The 20,083-nt window shown below is 50.3% G+C and overlaps 1 protein-coding gene across 3 annotated transcripts in view; it reads right to left on the reverse strand.

Annotated features, from left to right (window-relative positions):
- LOC105470532 (dedicator of cytokinesis 1) overlaps positions 1–18,019 on the reverse strand; it is a 546,684-nt gene extending 528,665 nt beyond the window's left edge. For all 3 annotated transcript variants that reach the window (XM_011722623.3, XM_011722619.2, XM_071068926.1), the window contains exon 1: positions 17,872–18,019. In XM_011722623.3, coding sequence (XP_011720925.2) covers positions 17,872–17,917 — 46 coding nt within the window. In that variant the 5' untranslated portion in view covers positions 17,918–18,019. The remainder of the gene's footprint in view (positions 1–17,871) is intronic.
- Between the last annotated feature and the right edge of the window lie 2,064 nt (positions 18,020–20,083).

Genomic DNA, 20,083 nt, shown 5'->3' on the forward strand with positions numbered 1-20,083 from the left:
AAACAGGAAATACTAATAAAAACTGAAAACAAGACTCAACACCACCGTTTCTCCCGGCTAGTGATGCTTTCCTAACCATAAGATGAATCATGACTAGATCAGTGATAGAGGCAGGAAGCCCACTGAGAATTTTCTAAACCAGTTTTTAAAAACATGGGCTGACACATTTAAAAAGAATCTACAAAGGTGTTGCACATATGTGCAGGTAAGCAGTAGACTTTGGCAGGTAAATAAAATACCAAGTTTTTACAATGAAGTACTAATGCTACAGTACGTATGCCACGATTATTAAAACTTTGTCCTTCAGAAACACTTTCATCCAATCCTTCATTTCCAGGGACTTAGACCCTTCACTCTGAAGGCTCTTTCCACGTTAATCCCACCTTTAAGTGCCTGTCTATAAATCACAGAGATCAAAGAGGGAAACTGTGCAGACAAATGTTCTAGAGCCCTTGACCACACCTGGCCCCCGCGGCAACTACTAGTCAGACGAAGACTGCAAAATGGAGATTTTATTTTCTGTTCTTCTGGAGGCAACATGGTGGAAAAAGCAAGAATCCTAAAGAAATGGATTTCTGTTAAATTGCTTTTTAACCTTGTGCTCAACTCTCCCCACCCTGCCATTTCAAGGGCCGTTTGCCTTTTTTAAGGCTCCGGACAGGGCTCCCCAGAGATGGTCCCCGCTCAGTTGCAGCACTCACAGCCTCCATTTCCTCAACTAGAAATCAAGGAGGGTGGGGTACCCTTCAACTCTAAAAGTCCATGGTTCTCCTATTTCTCTGCCTGCTTCTCTCGACACGTGGTATCTACCTCTGTTCAGGCTGCAATATCAAAATATCATAAACCAGGCAGCTCACAAACAACGGAAATTGATTTCCCACAGCTCTAGAGGTTGGGAAATTCCAGGACTGAGGGGCAGGTGGATTTGGTGTCTGGCCAGGGCCTGCTTCCTGGCTCATAGAAGGCACCTTCTCACTGTGTCCTCACAGGGTGGAAGGAACAAGCTCTCCGGGGCCTCTTTTAGAAGGACACTCAGTCCTCATGACCTAATCACCTCCCAAAGGCTCCACATCCTAATCCCATCACCTCGTGATTAGGTTTCTGTGTATGAAGTGGGGAGGGGGAGGGTATGGACCATCGCTCGTGGAGATGCTGAGAATGGCAGTCCTTTCTCAATGGTAGATTGCATGGAGAATGCCTAGGTTTGTTGTTGTTGTTGTTTTGAAACAGAGTCTTGCTCTGTCACCCAGGCTGAAGTGCAGTGGTGCCATCTCGGTTCACTGCAACTTCCACCTCCCGGGTTCAAGTGATTCTCCTGCCTCAGCCTCCCGAGTACCTGGGATTGCAGGCACCTGCCACCACACCCGGCTAATTTTTGTATTTTTAGTAGTTATGGGGTTTCACCATGTTGGCAAGGCTGGTCTCGAACTCCTGACCTCACGTGATCCACCTGCCATGGCCTCCCAAAGTGGTGCGATTACAGGCGTGGGCCACCACACCCAGCCATGCCTAAGTTTTTCTACATCCTTTTAACTTTAATATAGTTTGCAACATTTTAATAACTAGCATACAACATTATTACAAAAATAATGGTCATTATTCTAAAACTAAAAGGTTCTAAGACTCTAGACCAGGGGTCTGCAAACCACAGTCTACAGGCCAAATCTGGCCCACAGCTTAGCTTTATACTGTCCATAAGCGAAGAATGGGTCTCATCTTTTACTCTATTCTATTTTATTTTTTTAGATGGAGTTTCATTCTTGTTGCCAAGGCTGGAGTGCAATGGCACAATCTCGGCTCAACGCAACCTCCGCCTCCCAGGCTGAAATGATTCTCCTGCCTCAGCCTCCCGAGTAGCTGGGATTACAGGCATGTGCTGCCACATCCGGCTAATTTTGTATTTTTAGTAGAGATGGGGTTTCTCCATGTTGGTCAGGCTGGTCTCGAACTCCCAACCTCAGGTGATCTGCCCGCCTCAGCCTCCCAAAGTGCTGGAATTACAGGCGTGAGCCACCGCACCCGGTCCTCATCTTGTTTTTAAAGGAGGTAAAACTAATATAACAGAAAATTAACCATTTTAAAGTATACAATTTAGTAGTGTTTAATATTTAGTACATTCCTAATGCTGTGCAACCACCACCTCTGTCTAGTTCTAAAATATTTTCATCACTGCAAAAGGAAACTCCAAAGCCACTGATACCATTTAGATGTCTATCCCCTCCAAATATCTTGTGGAAATGTGATCCCCAGTGTTGAAGGTGGGCCTGGTGGGAGGGGTTTGGATCACGCACATCCCTCCTGAATGGCTTGGCACCATCCTCCTGGTGAGGAGCGAGTTCTTGCTCAGTAAGTTCATGAGACATCTGGTTGTTTACCAGTGTGGCAGCTCCTCCCCTCTCTTGCTCCTGCTCTTGTCCTGTGTGCCCTGGCTCTCCCTTCCCCTTCTGCCATGATTGAAAATTTCCGGATGCCTCCCCAGAAGCAGATGCCAGCACTATGATTCCTGTACAGCCTACAGAAACATGAGCCAATTATAACTTTTTTTTTTTTTTTGGATGCAGGGTCTTACTCTGTCACCCAGGCTGAAAAGCAGTGATGCAATCTCACTCTTCTGCTCAGCCCGGAGTGCAATGGCGCAATCTCAGCTCACTGCAACCTCCGCCTCCCAGATTCAAGTGATTCTGCCTCAGCCTCCCGAGTAGCTGGTATTACAGGTGCGAACCACCACGCCCAACTAATCTTTTTTGTATTGTTAGTAGTGACTGGGTTTCACCATGTTGCCCAGGCTGGTCTCAAACTCCTAACCTGAGGTGATCTGCCTGCCTCGGCCTCCCAACGTGCTGGGATTACAGGTATGAGCCACCATGCCCAGCCTGAACCTTTTGTAAAGGTAAGAGAAGCAGTGGGAGTGGAGAAGGCACAATAACATCAGTAACTGGTTGTGATCAGCTAGTTGCAAACACCACTGCGCTCGGACCAGCCTATGTGAACTGTTTCTCCTTCTGGGTGCGCACCTAAAAGAAGAATCACCGGGTCAGAGGATAGTTCTGGGTTTAATTTTTTAACATAGTATCCTCCATTTTGCCTCTTGGCCTGCAAAACCTAAAGTACTTATTTTCTAGACCTCTGCAGAAAAAGTCTGCCAATCTGTGCTCTAAAAAGAATTTTTTATTCCTTTTAGCTGTTTAATGCTTTATAATTACAAAGTACTTTAGCATATATATTATATATTTTGATTTCATTGGCTTTTCATCACTGCATTTGGGAGCAGAAAAGACTGGAGGCAGGACCCTCATTTTACAGATGATCAAGACCCGAAGGATCTGGGGAGCCCCACTGGGGTCCCACAATGACTAGGAGCTGGAAGTGGGACTCAAGCACAATCTCCCTTAAAAACCCACTTTTCCTTCTGTTCTTCCACCAGCTGATCCAGTCACTGCAGACAAACATATCAACACGGGGACTAGGAAAGTGTTTTACTGGAACATTTTATTAAGAAGGAACTTTAAAAGTGGCCTTGTAGCAATGTCAATGGGGGAAATTCTAGAACGTATTAAAATACCAGTGATATCCCCAAATCATCTGACGAGCACACAGAGTCGTGTAACTGACTTGCCCAACCCACCGACAATGCCACCTATTTATCCAGCATGGACAAGGCACCCATCTTAGCTCAGGAAGCCAATCGGGATGGGGCCCTCAATGGGTGCTTCCCGCAGCCACGGGGGCTGCTGACCCCATCACCCACTGCATTCCTGAGCTGAGCCGACTCTGCCTTAGTCCTGGAAGTGGCGCCCCCTCCAAGACATAATCCCCACCAACAGAAAACTTGTGGTTCTCCAGGCAGCTCACGACATTTTGCTAAGATGAAATCTCTCCCTTTGCCTTCATTCAATGTTCGACAAGGTGTGCCAGGGACCACAGCAGGTGCTAGGAAGAGGGAAAGCAACAGGATTCAGCCCTCACCCTCAAGGGCTCTCCGTCTAGCAGGGGACATGGAGACACCACCTGCCCCCAGGGGACTGGAGGGGAAGCATGTCGCAGAACTGCAGAAAGCAACACGGGATGAGGCGGGGGTCATCCAGCCTGGGTTGGGATAAGAAAGCTTTTGTCCCTCAGAGCAACAGGGGCTGATGGCCACAGAGCCTGAGTATGGAAATAGCACAGACCATCATCGGGGTCACTTAAGTCTCAGGCCTCCTGCAAACACCCCACCTCCCCTTCCCTTTGGCCTCACTGGGCTGATCCTCAAAGCAACAACCCCCAAGAATAATGTGAAGAAATTTGGCCACTTGGCCATGGTGCCTGGAGGAATAAGACCATTCCTGCCTTTGAAAAATGGGCAGGAAAACACTTATGATGGTAGGAGGATGTGAAAATAAATCTTGTGAAGTTAATAGAAGCACAGCAATTTGAAAGAAAAATAATCACATTTCCCTCCTGCTAAATCAGTATTTGCCCCTAGTAAAGTCAATTATGTTAAAGAAAATAAGTTATTATTTTCGAAAAATAAAAAAGAGGTTGATAAGTGCCTTTATTCCAGCAAATAAAACTCCAAGAAGCAAATGCTTGACCTGCTGCATTTAGGAAGGTCTCTAAGCAGCCTGCGTGGGGTTTCTTAAAGGAGATGTTGGGATGAGCCACACAATTCCCGTTAATCTGCACATCACTCCTGGGATCAGACCTCAGGAGAAACTCATGTTTGTCTCTCAGAAGGGGAAAGAAACACTGCCAGCTCCTAATGATCTGTAGACAGCCAAGAAACTAGGCCGAAGGGCCCCCACACTCCCTCTTAGCTTTCTCCTCCTCCAAATCCTCCGTGCCCACCTGTCCGAATCCTCCGTGCCCACCTGTCCGAATCCTCCGTGCCCACCTATCCGAATCCTCCATGCCCACCTATCCGAATCCTCCATGCCCACCTGTCCGAATCCTTTGTGCCCACCTGCACACTCTGCCAGAACCAAGTCGTTGGGGTTTCTAGCTTTTCTTCCCAAATATACAGAAGTGACTTTGCTGACTTTGCTGCTAATAACACAGTATCATTAGTAACAGTAAACAGCTGTTGAGTATTTACTGTGAGTTAGGCCATCCTGCCCCACTTAACCCCGGGACAGTTGGCAATGTCTGAGACATCCTGGCAATGTCAATGGGGGAAATTCTAGAACTTATTAAAATACCAGTCATATCCCCAAATCACCTGAAGAACATACAGAGCTGGAGGGGGACCTGCTAAGTGTCCAGCAAGGTACAGGACAGCTCCCCAGGGTGAAAAATTATCCTGCCCGGAATGTCAATAGTGCCGGCGCTGAGAAACTGTACTGACATGAAACAGCTCATCCAACTCTCCAGCAACTCTGTGCAATAAAAAGTACTATCGTCACCTTGGACAAGCACACCAGCCGGGCACAGGGGGCTACAGTCACGCACCAGCAGGCAGCAGCAGCGACATGCAAGCCCGGGCATCAGCGGAGCCCCCGCTGCATGCTGGCAATCAATCCCAGGCATCAGTGGAGTCCCACTGCACGCTCGCAATCCCGGGCAGCCTCCCCTGGAAGTCCCTTCTTTGTGTTGATGCCACTTAATATTCACAGGGACCAGGCAATGAGCCTCAGGCAGGTCACTTTGCGGGCAGCACAAGCTCTCAATAGGCAGAGCTGAGTCCCTCTCATCCAGATGAGGGCTACCTACTGCAGGTCCAAGCTCCTAACAACTACGCCTGGCTGACAAGAACTCATACCCAAAGCTCCATCACCCCAGAATCTGCTCTAGAGGGTTCTGGCTAAGGAACTAAAGGAGGAAAACTCACAGCTCTCTGCGTTCTGGGGGAGACAGGCCTCTAATGTCCTTAACCCTGACTTCTTAAACCTGGCCCCGGGTGCACACAGTCCTCGCATCTCCTCCCTACTCTCCTCCTCCTCCTTCCCACTTCCACCTAGGACTCCCAGGCCCTAAGGACTCAAGACCATTCTCACTGGGCCCTCAGTTCTCGCACAAGCCTGTCCCCACAGCCCGGGATGGAACAAAGGGCTGTCTCTTCCAGAAGGGGTCCGGAGGCCAATGTGATGAGGCCAGCAGTGCCCGGGACCTGACCCAGATCAGCCACAGACCCTGTCAAGCTGAGGCAGGGGAGCGGGAATTGCAGACTGTAACCTGGGACCAGCCAGGCACCCAGCTGGACAGGAGTGGATCTGGGAATGAGGCCAGGATGGCCACGAAGGGCATTTTAAAGGGCTTCCAGGCTGGCCGCAGGCACCCACAGTCTGAGGACATCTGATCAGAGAACCAGAATGAATGACAGGCCCTGAGAAGACAAAACCTGAATGTGTTGGTTTAGCTGTGAAAAAATACAACATCGACAGTTCATTACCCACAAGCCCAAAATACCCACAAAGTTCCCAAACCCAAAGAGATGTCTGTAATTCATTTAATAGCAAAAGTCTAGCCTGAGCGGAGAGGAGCTAATGACAGATGGCTTCCCTCGTGTTGTGAATGTTCACACACTCGTGGCAGCGGAATCAGTGTGCTCGACGCCAGGGTGTTGCCCAGAGCTGCTCGGGGGTGTCCGGCACGGGAGCCACAAGCACAGCTCCCACCTGTCTCTCCGCACTGTGACAAACTGGAATTCTGAAACACCACTGGCCTCGAGAGTTTCAGATATGGAAGAGTTGGCTGTATCAGACTATAAACCCCATGAGGGCAGCTGCGGATACCAATGTCTAAGAACAGAGCTGACAAGCAAACAGGAAGGAAGGAAGAAAGAAGGGAAGGAAGGAAAGGACAGGGAGAAGGAAGGAGGGAGGGAGGAAATAAAAGAGGAAAGGAAGGAGGAAAGAAGGAAGGAGGGGAGGAAGAAAGGACAGAAGGAATGAGGGAAGAAGGGGAGAAGGGCGGGAAGAAATGAGTTATTTCGAGGCAGAGTCTTCTTTAACTTTTCTGTGGCTTAGGACAGAGGTTCCTAACCGAGGCTGAAACATACAGGGTTCATCACCATTCGTCTCTATACATAGGTTACACAGCAGCCCAGGCTAGCTGCTTATGCAAGATGTTCATCTACTCACAACATAATCAATTACTAGAAAATTTGTCTACTAGTAAGTAAAATAAAAATTATAAAACTTTAAGGAAAGTGAAACTCAAAATGCCACACTGCCCTTTTCCAATTTAAAACAACCACCAGAAACCGTATATTTTCTCTATAAGAAGTTAATATTGACTGTATAACAGTTTAACATGAATAGCCCAACACTGAGTAGTAGTTTCTCTTCTCAAAGCTCTTCCACACACACTATCCTGCTGTCTCCCCTGGGCAGAGCTGAGATGCACAGATGTGCTAAGATACGCCCTAACTCCAGGTAAGCGGCCCGGGGTTCAGGGAGGGCAGAGGAGGCAGCAGTAAGTGCTGTACCCAGGAATACCAGACCCCATTATTAAGGCTCCCAATCCAGTGCTCTAAACTCCACACCACAGTGTCCCAATGCCTAACTTTTAAGTCACTGTTGCTCTCCTTGATTTAATTTTATAGCCTTTTTCATTGCATACATACTCAGACAAGTGTTATTTCAGAATATAAAGATTCCATTCTATAAAGACAAAAAACACTTAAAAACAAAGACACAGTTCTCATTAGCAAGCTTTAGTACACAGCCCTCTGAGGCCAAAAGAATTTTAAATAGCACAGCAAAGGGGCCTGGGGTTTGCATGTGTTTTTGGATGGTGGGAATAGGAACAGCCAGATAGATATGAAAAGGACACATTGAGGCCAGGCACGGTGGCTCACGCCTGTAATCCCAGCACTTTGGGAGGCCAAGGTGGGCGGATCACGAGGTCAGGAGATCGAGACCATCCTGGCTAACACAGTGAAACCCTGTCTCTACTAAAAGTACAAAAAAATTACCGGATGTGGTGGTACACGCCTGTAATCCCAGATACTTGGGAGGCTAAGGCAGCAGAATTGCTTGAACCCAGGGGCGGAGGTTGCAGTGATCCAAGATTGTGCCACTGCACTCCAGCCTGGGCAACAGAGCAAGACCCCGTCCCCCACAAAAAAGAAAGAAACACACTGAGAAAGCAGCACTGCTCTTGGGCTTGGTACACCCTGAAGAATATCCTGAAATCTATAGGACATAAGTAGCAAAATACACCCCAAGGAAAAAGGCGGCATCTGTCCTTGGCATCACTTCCATCTTTATAGGGACATGAACATCTGTTCTGCCAACTGACTTTCAGGGTGAAAGTCCTGAGGATATACAATCTCTGTGCTCAACGTCAATGAAGCTGAAGAGTCCAGACTAACACTCCTCCTGGTAATGGAAAATAAGCATTAGTAGGAACACGTGGAGGAGACCACCGAATCCACATTCCCCTCTTCCTGCGACGTACACAGTCAGATTACACTTCCCACCCCACTGGCCGCAGGTCTGACCAGAGACTCAGGTCAAGGTGAGAAAATGTGAGCAGAAGGGATGGATACCACCTACAGCCCAGGCCAGAAAGAAAATCTATGCACAGTCCTCATCTCTTCCTTTCCCCATCTACAGATTGAATGGCAAAGGGCCCAGGAGCCTCGTGGAGGGCAGACTGGCAGGGTGGAAGGAGGCAGAGTCTCTGAATGGCTGGGCAGAGCAGAGCAGAGCTCCTGCTCACCCTCCCCACCGCCTGCTATGACACAAATGAAAAACAAACTTGTATTGTATGAAGCCAGTAAAATGTTGGGGCTGTTTGTTACAGCAACTAACCCTTAGTCAGAAAGGAAATCATGACTGTTACATACATATACCTAAGTTTACCTAGTGTAATCAATTAAGTTAAATCACTCCCCTGGGTGTGGTGGCTCATATCGCCAATCCCTGCACTTTGGTCAAGAGTTTGAGACCAGGGCAACATAAAAAGACCCTTTCCCAATCTCTTTTAAAAAGTTTTGTTTAATTAGCCAGACCTGTAGTCCCAGCTACTCAGAAGGCCAGGGTGGGAGGATCACTTGAGCCTGGAAGTTCAAGGCTGCAGGGAGCTATGATCTCATCACTGCACTCCGGTCTGGCCAGTAGACCAAGGTCCTGTCTATAAAAATAAATAAATAAAATACAATTTAAAACAGAAACAAATCACTCAAGATGGCATATAAATTTTCCATCACACTCCTCAGGAGATGCAGCAAGAAATCATAGGTCTAAACAGCAACTGCAACTAGATAAAGACTCAAGGTAACATTTCTGATGAGAGATGTAGAGATCTGCCTTCATCCTGTCCCTTCAGGGCCCCCCAGCAATCAATAAGAACTACAGTCCCTGATCTAACCTCAGAACTAACATTAAAATTCTGACCAGCACTTTGCAACAGGCCGGGGCTACAGAAGCAATGGGGCCCAATGCAGCAGGGCTGGGGAGAGCCTGAATTAAGCTAGAGATTCAGTCCCGGGCAACACGGCCTTCTACTTACAAAGCAATCAATAAAGGATGAAAGAAACTAACATTATCAGGCACAGACCACGGGCCCGGTTTGGGCTAGGTTTTCTCTTTCTCCTAAGAAGGGCCCAAAGAGGTTGGCGTTATCACCATTTTTACAAAGGAGAAACTCAGGCTTAATGTAAATAACCCCCAAGGTCACACGCCTAATAAAACACAAGGCTGATATTCAAAGACACATCTCTACACCTCTAACCTGAGCTGTTTTGACAAGCACATGCTATATGCCAAGAGAAAGGACCCTTATCTCCTCAAGGCACCCAAATGAAACTTTAACAAACTGACAGGCATCTGTCTGGGGTGAAACCATCTACCTTTTGAAGGTGGGGAGTGCCTGCATGGACACTCGGTTTCCCATGTGCATGTGAGCATGTGGATACCTGCAGAGTGCCAGGCCAAAACTGAGCTTGTAAGTCATCATCAAGAAGCCCGGTGTCATTTATTTCACAAGCCAAGCCCCCTCCCTTGCCCCATTGGCCCCTGATATTAAAGCGCTTTTCTGACTGCCCAAGGCCATGGAGGGCTGTGATTGGTGTGAGTGGGGGAGAGAAGCCAGCCTCCTGGGCTGTGGAGAAGAACAGTGCCCCCTGGAGTTGTGTGGGACAGCCCTGCGTCACTAAGTGTGCGACACCAGCATCAAAGCCCGGGTTTTGCCATCACTGTCCAACTGGGATTCCAGAGCCAGTATGAGGGTGGTTGCCCTACTCATGCTACAAAAACATAAATGATAAGAAAGTGGAAATAAATCCAAGCAGGATGTGTGAATATCCTAATGCTAAATGCAGCTGAAGCCCAGGTAGGTTGAGCTCGAAGAGACTGAGCCAAGCTCACAGAATGATCACACTTAAAAAGAACTGCTCTGAAGTTCCTGTTGGGGTGCCAACCAACTGATTGCGTTGTTCTGTCACTAATTTGATTACAAGGAATTTCCAGATCTGAATACAGAAACAAATCAGAGTCCATTAGAAAGCTCCTAACCTCCCTGGAGTCCAGTAGCACCAGGACCCACAGCCTTGCAGGAAAAAAAAAAAAATTCAAAGGCCACTAAAGACAGAGTTCCGGAAACTGTAGATGAAAAGTCTTATGTTATCAAATTCACACCGTTATGGGCTACATTTTGTCCCTCCAAATCCATATGTCAATGTTCTAACCTCAGAAATTCAGCATCCTGGATGTGTCACTGTGTTTGGAGGCAGGGAATTTAAAGAGGTGACTAAGTTAAAGTGTGGTCTTTAGGGTGGGTCCTTTTCCAGTATGAGTAGTGACTTTTTTTTTTTTTTTTTTTTTTTGACAGAGTCTTACTCTGTCACCCAAGCTGGAGTGCCATGGCATGATCTCAGCTCACTGCAAGCTCTGCCTCCCGGGTTCATGCCATTCTCCTGCCTCAGCCTCCCGAGTAGCTGGGACTACAGGCGCCGCCACCATGCCCGGCTAATTTTGTGTATTTTTAGTAGAGACGGGGTTTCACCGTGTTAGCCAGGATGGTCTCAATCTCCTGACCTCGTGATCTGCCCACCTTGGCCTCCCAAAGTGCTGGAATTACAGACATGAGCCACTGTGCCCGGGTTTTTGTTTTTTTTGGGGGGGATGTATTTTCGCTCTTGTTGCCCAGGCTGAAGTACAATGGCACAATCTCGGCTCACTGCAACCTCTGCCTCCCAGGTTACAGCGACTCTTCTGCCTCAGCCTCCCCAGTAGCTGGGATTACAGGCGCCCGCCACCACATCTGGCTAATTTTTTGTATTTTTAGTAGAGATGGGGTTTCATTATATTGGCCAGGCTGGTCTCTAACTCCTGACCTCAGGTGACCTGCCCACCTCAGGTGACCTGCCCACCTCAGCCTCCCAAAGTACTGGGATTACAGACGTGAGCCACCGAGCCTGGCCATAGTGGCCTTATAAGAAGAGGAAATGAGGACACTGACACACACAGAAGGAAGACCATATGAAGACACAGTGAAGACAGCTGTCTGTAACCCAAGGAGAGAGGTGTCAGAAGAAACCAACTGCCAAAACACCTTGACTCCAGCATTGCAGAAAGGTGAAGAAACACAGTCCTGTTGGTTAAGCCACCAGGTCTTGTGGTCCTTTGTTATGGTAGCTCCAGTCAACACACAAATTCCACACTGATTTCAACATCAGCCCCAAAGCACTTCCCAGGACATCAATAAAAGCAAATTGAAGAACAGTGGCTGATGGCGAATACAATCCATTTGCATAACAATGTTTCCAAACTGCCTTAAGGTGCATTAATTAGTTCCTGTGAACTCCCATCAGCCCAGCCTCAGTGAGACAAAGCCCACAGTACCATCCTGAACAGCGCTGCTTCAAAACGGGGAAACCAGACTGGAAGAGGTTCAAACACTCACCCTGGGTCACATGCATGAAAAGTGGCCTTGTCAAGGCTAAAACTCAAACTGTGACCCCTCCTGGGGTCGCCTCCTCATTTCCTCCCTGAAGGCCTTCCAGATGCACTGAAGGGTCTGAAAAGTGAACATCCTGACAACCACATCTTGACAAGGGACCGCCTAGCGTTAACCGTGGTCTCCACACTGCTGCATGTGCCCAGTGAGCCTTCCACTCCGTGATGTCTCTTCAAACTGGATCAAAGTCCTCCCCTGAACAAACTCGACAATTTCACAGCTCAGTGGACCCGCGCATACCGCGCCCCACCAGCACCCTCTGGATCGGCCACCTTCTCCTGTACTGCGGCAGCACAGGAAGCTGCACGCTGGCTCCCAAATGAAACCAAGGCAAATGCAAAATCCAACTACAATGAAAGACAACTACACACCTACACAAGCAGTAAGGACAGTGACAAATGATGGCAAGGATTCCGAGAAATCTACAATCACATATATGCTGCTGGTGGGAATGTGAACTGGCACAGTTACTCCAGGCAAGTTTGGCAGTTTCTTAAAAAGCTAAACATCCAACTACCAGACAACTCAGCCTCTGCACTCCTGGGCATTTATCCCAGAAAATGAAGACTTAGGTTCACACTAAAACCTGTATGTGCATGTTGATAGCAGCTATATTTGTCACAGCCAAACCCAGATGTCCTTCAACAGGTGAAGAGTTCATCTGGGGCATATCCAAACCATGAAACGATACTCAGCAAAGCAGCAAAATCCTGGTGAATATCCAGAGAGAGATACTGAGTGAAAGAAGCCAATCCCGAAAGCTTAACTCCTATGCAATTTCATTAAAGAAACACTCTTTAAAGGACAGTATTATAAAAACACAGAACAGGCAAAGGGTAGCCATGATTTGAGGGGAGAAAGGCGTGAAGGGAGGTACATAAGGACAACTGAGGGGTGCTTGCGGTGCTGGAAATGTTCTGTACCTTGACTATCGATGTCAATATCCCAGTCGTGATGCTGTACTACAGTTTTACAAGACATAACCTTAGGGGGAACTAGTAATGGCTACTCATGATCTCTCTGAATTATATTTTACACCCACATTTGGCTATAATCATCTGAAAATACAAAGTTTAATGCAATCATCTGAAAATACAAAGTACAGAGAAGAAGGGAAAAGGGAGGGAGGAAAGGAGAGTGGGGACAGTGTACAAGCGTGCACTTGCTACAGCGATGGCCCTGGGGCGCCAGCACCACACCCAGCAAAGGACACCCACACAGCCTATTTCTTCCTCCCCATTTCACTACCTGCATCCACAGAGGTGATAAATGAACAAGAGACAGAACTACTGACACACGCTAAGACAATCCTGATCAGATGTCTGGTATCCTAGGCAAACAATGGCATAGAAATAAATTTAAATTTTTTATGTTTCCAAAGTAAAAACAGGTTTGTAGAAATATAATATGCCCTGATTTGGTTTTGCTGCAACTCCAGTGAATGAAAATGCCTGCATTTCTATTTACTTATGATCAAATCTAATTTTTCTTCCCCAAAGTAGCAGCTTGCTTGCTACTCTAGATAACAAAAGAGATCTCTCTTCAACTCCCACGCTCCCAAATTTATTTGGATATCACACAATTCTTAGCAATTATCACCGCTCAGAGCTAATGTGAACGCATACAAGTCTGGTTCCTCACACTGAGCAAATGTGACTTCCAACCCCATTAGAAAGTAAAACATACCATCAAGAAATCAACTTTTGAAGAAAGGCATTTTTTCGGCAACCTGTTAAATGCACACAGAAGCCACTTGTCGCTACGTTTCTAAACTTTGTGCTTTATTAAATAAAAAGTTAATAAAAGCAATGCTTCACTGAGTACTTGGCATATCTTGAACACAGTGCTAAATTCTCTGCCAACATCATCTCGACGAGTCCTCACAACTCAGCAGCAAGCAGGCTTAGTTCCACTTCACAGATGAGAAAACCAAGGCTAAGAAGTATGAGTAATTTGCTCCAGCATCCCATTATGAAGACGAGTAGTGCCAATGCCCCATCCCGTTTGAGAGCTGTACCCTGGAAGTGGCCGAAGTGAAGAGCACACTTGGGTTCACCACCTTCAATGAACTTAGTAACAGATCTCAAGGGTGCAGAGAGCCTCACCCTGCAAGCTTCTCTCCCATCATCTGTATTAGTTTTCCACTGCTGCCATAACAAATTACAACCTAAGCAGCTTAAAAACCACACAAATTTATTATCTCAGTTCCACAGGTCACATGCCCAGCGGCTCAGGGTCTCAAAATCAAGGTATTGGCTGGCTGGGCTCTTAGCAGAAGGCCCTGGGAGGAAATCTGTTTCCAAGCTCATTCAGGGTGTTGGCAGGATCCAATTCTTTGTGACTGTAGGACTGAGGTTTCCATGCTGGTCATCAGCTAGGGGCCTCCCATAGCTCCCTGAGGCCTCCCTCTGGTCCTTGCAAGTGAGTCCCTACATCTCAGGGCCAGCAACTGTGCCTCCAAACATAGGCTCTTCTGACTGCCTGTTTCATAACTTTCACAGCCAAAGTTCCCTGTGCCCATGTGGATGGTCCTGACGACCAACTCCAGGTGACCTGAATCACATCTGCAAAGTCCCTTTTGCCACGTAACGTATCAAATTCACAGAGTCTGGGGATTAGGGCATGGACCTTTTCGGGGACCATTATTCTGCCTTCAACACCATCGCTGAGATGTGAGTGAGCACATGGTCTTCACATGTGATTCTAGAACATACTGCACCTTTTCACCTCATCTTAGGAACAGGATCCATAGGAACATAATTTTATTGATGTTGGGACATAAGACTGCCTACTGGGCTGTGAGGGAAAAGATCACCTGGCCAGTGTGACAGCTAAGTCAAGGTTTACGCCTGTTAATAAGCCAGGCCCGTAAATATGACCCACCAACTCAAAGCCAAGGGGGAAACACGTGCTGCTTAAATTTCACAGGCAGCCCCCAGTGGAATGAATCAGCAGGAACCAGCATTTCCTGCCTTTGCAGAAGGAACCCCAGATCAGCTGTTTACTCCTTTCCCAATTTTACAAAATAAACAACTGAAGTATCTCATTTACAAACAATGCTTCTAACAGATTCCCAGTACTTGCAAACAATAAGCTGTGATTCATGTTTCCAAATGAGATGGAGTTTTATCATTTTCTTTCCCCTCGTGATTCATTCATGGGCCAAGTGGCCAAAGTGGAAGTGTGGTCCACCCACAGAGCCACCAGAGTGCCTCCAGGGAAACACAGCACTGTTGTTAAGCTCCGAAAAATGCTGGCGTTGGTAAGGGTGGTGGAGGGGTCCTCCAGTAATTTTCCCTTAGGTGGAAACAGCCAATCACCTACTGGAAATAAATCCCTACATCCCAGCACCTACATCCTTCCCAGTCAGCACCCTCCGTGAGAACCACTAAAATCCTCCCACTGCACACTTCCAGACAAGTGGGGAGTCTGGGACGGCCCCAAAGCGCTCATGCTCAGCTCCTCTCCCACCCTCCCTGATGGGGGACTCTGGTTAAAGAGCACTAGATGCCGACGGAGTGGTGCTGTCTCATTATCGTCTACCCAGCGAGATGTCATCTGCACTCAGTGAGAGGAAGCACAGCAGCCACTCTCTCCTCTACCTTCAGCCCTTCACATCTTTCCTGGAATTTCCTGGCAAAACCATCCCAGATACTTTTCACCTTTTAAAATTTTCCAACACTGTTATCTGTGTTTTCTTAACTTTTTTAAATGTATTTTTTCTTAATCAAACATGGAGTTTTCTTAAAACCAAAGTATTAGCAAGAGGTGTGATGTTAGAAGTCACCACCATGAGCGCTGGTGAAGCTTCTGCAAGGTGTGAGACTCGAGGGCACCGCCCCATTCTGGCCCATAGCCTCCTCCTCAGCAAGGAGACCCCGTTCTCCCATCTATGAACATTCTTTTCAGTCTTCTCCAGACCATCCAGCTACGCTATAGGATCCTCACTGACACCACCCAGGTCCCTTTGGGAGCAGATGAAGGGTAACAAGGTCTCTTAAAATGTGGTGTCCCAAAGAGAAGCCCTGCCCATCTGCAGGCAGTCACAGGACACTGTAGCAGCTGAACCTGAGGGGGCCACACTTCACATCCAGGAGGCACCACTTACTAGTGATGTGAGCTCCGGCAAGCAATCCACCTCTTCCTTGCCTCTGTAGAATGGGAGCAGTGATGGCCCCCACTGCATCCCCAATGGCCATTACTGCACCCTTGCCATGGGCGCTTGAGTTGCTTCCTCAGCAGGGCCAGGGCTATGGGATGCCTGCTCCTCTGCCAGTCTCCTGCCTCTCCCAACTATCCACCTCCTCCGCTCTCTCTCGCGCTCTCTCTCTCTCTCTCTCTCTGCGTGCTAGTGCTAGTTCCCTGGAAGTCAGTCCTCAACTCTCTCCTTTACACATTACCCCCCAAAGGACCCCCACTGTCGCCACACCCCAAGTATTCTCAGCTGGAATCTCCACCTTGAACCTCCCTCCTCCGATGCAGACTGAAGGCACGTGCCAAGTGCCCCAGACTGAATCCATTAGGTGGTGCATAGGGTGCAGGTTAGAGTCTGCACACAGACGAGCTCTCCTGCACTTTTGTGAATGTATCTGAGCCTCGGTTTCCTCATCTGCAAAATGGGGAGATGGGGAGGAAGCTCAGCCATAACGGTCTTGAAGCAAGGAGGGCCCCCCTATGCCTCCCAGCATGTGGAACAACCTAAGTGCAGGCCCGGTGGGACCCAGGGCTGTCCCAGCACTGTCCCCACGACCACTGTTCAGCTGGCTCCGTGGTCAGGGCCCACTGTAAGTCATTAACAGCACAGAGAAGCAACTGTTCACAGAAAGGAGAGCGCTCCGGGAACAAGGGCGCTTCCCAAAAGTCAGAGGGCCAGGATTCGAATCACACCAGCAGAGGGGCGGGCAAGTCACTGCCAGTGCAGGCCCAGCACGGGCCAGGCACAGAATGGGCGCGGGGCTGCTGCTGAGACGGTGCCCTCGGAGGACACAGCGTGGGCTATGGGAGGCCACCAAAGGTCTTTCCAGTCGGGCCGACTGGCCTGGAGAAGGCAGGCGGTCAAGGATGTCTGTGGATGGTGGGACGGGGAAAAGCAAGCCCGAAAACCAAATGGGAAGATCCCGGACCCCGGAGAGCAGGAGAGCAGCCACGGCAAGGTCCCGAGACCAGGCGCACAGGTCAGGAGGAGGTGGGGGTCCGCAGGCCTCGGCGGCGGGCTGCGGGTCCCCAGCGGACGGACCCGTCTGTTGTGCCCCAAGGGAACGCCTCCCTCTCTGGAATGCGCACTCGGGTCCGAAATGTAAACTTGCAACCCGACTCCTTCCATCCCCCCTCGGAAGCGACAAAGAGCCGCGGAGCAAAAACAGGCCCCCGCTCTCCCGGACGGGTCTCCAGGTCCGGGCCCACAGGGGCGCTCGGCCGCTCGCCTTCTCTCCAAGGTCCCACACGGTCCCCAGCGAGACCGCCGAGGGGCAAGGGGCGCCGGCCACCCGGGTCGCGCCCGTTCCTCCCCGCCGGGAAAAGGCGGAATTCTCCGCTCTGACCGCGCCGACCTGAGCCCGCCCACCCAGAGCCCGGACACGGGACGCAAGTTCGTCCAAGCAGCAGAAGCCACCGCGAGACAGTGACCCCTGAGCTTCCCTGACGGGCCCAGCCGTGCAGAGAGCAGCTCAGGGGGCTCCGCTGCAGGGGTCCGAGGAGCGGGCGTCGGAGGGGACACCCTGGGGAGGGACGCCCTGGGGAGGGACGCACCCGCCCCCATTCCCACCCTACCCCCTCCTGTTCCCCACCCAGATTCCCCGGGCTGGAGCGGACGCTGCGGGGGCGCGGGGCGGCGGGGGGCGCTGGACACTGCGCGCGGGGCGGCGGCGCGGGCGGAAGCGCCTCTCCCTGGCCCGGCGGCCGCTCGGAGCGGCAGCAACAGGCTCCCGGCACACCCGCCCCGCCGGAGCCCGGGCTTGGGGCGAGAGGCGCGGCGGCAGCGCTGCTCACCCACGCCGTACTTCTCCTCGCGCTTGGTGGGCACCCAGCGCGTCATGGCGCCGCCGGAGCCGCCGCGGGTCGGGCAGGAAACTCCGCGTCTAGGCCGCCATTTTCCATTCCTTTCGAGCCGCGACAGGATGGGGAGGAAAAAGTTTGCGGCGGAGGCGGCGTCATGTGGGACGGGGCGGGCGGAGCGTCGCGGGCCGGATGGGAAAGGCCGGGAGCGCCGGCGGGAGGCGGGACGGCAGCGGGCTCTGCGCCCGCCCTCGGCGCGGACCCTGGGCCCGGACCCCGCGGCCGCCGGGCGCCCCTTCCTCGGTCCCCGTGCGCCCAGCCCGGCGCCCCGCACCCGGGCACCCCCGCGGGTTTCTCCTGAGTTCCTGGAGCTCCCGGGGCTGGCGCTCACACCGTGAGAGGGGTGCGCCCTTGGTGGGGCGGGACGGGCGGGGGGTTTCTACGTGGGGTAGGAAACGGGCGGCTTGCAAGGCGCGGGGTTAGGCCGGAGCCAGGTGGTGCGAGGTCCCCAACTCGGATTCCTCCCTGGTGGAGAATCCCGGAGCAGAGCAAACAGCAGAAGCCCTGGGAAGGGCCCTCCTGAGCACGTGGCTCATTCATTCATTGATTCAACCAGTGTTACCTGAGCGCCTGCCCACCCATTGCCCGAGTGTGCTGGGGGAAGGGACGCGTCAGGTAACAGCACAGGTAAGTGCCGGCCACTCAAATGGGGTGAAAAGAGGTGGCACAGCGCTGCCGAGGGAGTGCGTTCCCGACAGATAACCTCTTGCTTGGGTACTGAATGAGTGGAGTTTTCCAGAGAGACCAGGAGGAAGCAGTCGCAGAAACCTCAGCCCGGCTTGGCTTGCAGAAGCTGATGCTAGAATAGTTGTGGGACTCAGGATCTGAGGAAGAGAGAAGCCGGGAAAGGAAAGCCCAGGCCACGCGTGGGGCTCAAGAACGGCATCCTCGCCCAAGATGGGAGTTCTCAGGTCCCGGTGTTTCTCTTGACAGTAAAAGGTGGGGGCTTCAGATTTCTCCAAGGGAAAAGTTAAAGCAACACACACCTATTTATTTTTACTGCAATTTTCAGAAAAGAGAGGTTAAAACCAAGAAATGGACAAAGCCTCCGAATGAAGGCAGCCCTTTAAATGGAGTAAATTTGGTTTCATGACACATTAATGGGGCGTCTTCTCTCCAAAGACACAGAGACAACTGCACTAGATTAGGGGGCCATCAGGGATTGGAGGAACGAAGGTAAAAAGAAGAAGGTAAGAAAAAGAGGTCCCTACCTCTGTGGGGTAGGGACAGTGCTGAACAGCAGGGCTCGGGAGCCCACAGAGAGGTGGCCAGAATGGCCACAGGGCCTGGGGAGGACCAGGTGGGGCACCATCCTGGGTGGCGAATGCCCATCACCTACCCTAGGGGCCACCCAGAATGCAGATTAAATAAACATTCAGGAATGGCAGCGGAGCTTTTCCATTTTCGTGGGTTTAGAGGGAACCTGTTGCGTTCAAGAGGATAACGTGGGACCTGAGCATTCTGGTAAGTCAACCCCACATTCATGGAAAGCCACGGGCTCTGTTTTACTGTTAAGGAACTGAAATCCCACAGAGGAAGTGGCCAGGCTCACTCACACACAGCATGCACTTGAAGCTTTCTGTGGAAATCAGAAACCTCCAGGCTTCGGGCGCTGTGGTGGTGGCCTGGTGACTCCGACCCCCTGAAGGAGAAGCATCTGTGAAGGTGCTGTCCACGAGAAGTAGGGTGCTCTATGATAAAGGACATGGTGGCCTGACCTGCTCCAGAGCAGTGAGGGCTCCCTTGAGGAGATAAGATAAACCCAGACTTTAAGGATAAGTGGAAACCAGCTAGGTGAACTGGAGTGGGAACAGCACGTGCAAAGGCCCTGGTTTAGGAAGGAACACCACTCCTTCAGAGCACGGAAAGGCCAGGATGGCCGAAGCACAGGGAACAACAGGAAAGTGACGTAAATTGAGGCTGCAAGATGTAGAAGAAGGGCCTTATTGGTCGTGCTAGGAATTTGGAATTCTGCAAAGAAGCCTGGGAAATAGATTTTGGTGACACTCGCCTTCTCTTTAATGCGCAGTTTCAATTCTGTTGGTGTGATTCTGCATTGGAGATGGCATGCTGTAATGAATGGCCAGGAGCTTATTAAGAGTCATGTAGACTTGGGAGGCCTGACCTTGCCATGCCGAGCTGCATG

This window comes from Macaca nemestrina, chromosome 9, assembly GCF_043159975.1.
Source record: "Macaca nemestrina isolate mMacNem1 chromosome 9, mMacNem.hap1, whole genome shotgun sequence".
In the NCBI taxonomy this organism is placed as follows: domain Eukaryota; kingdom Metazoa; phylum Chordata; class Mammalia; order Primates; family Cercopithecidae; genus Macaca; species Macaca nemestrina.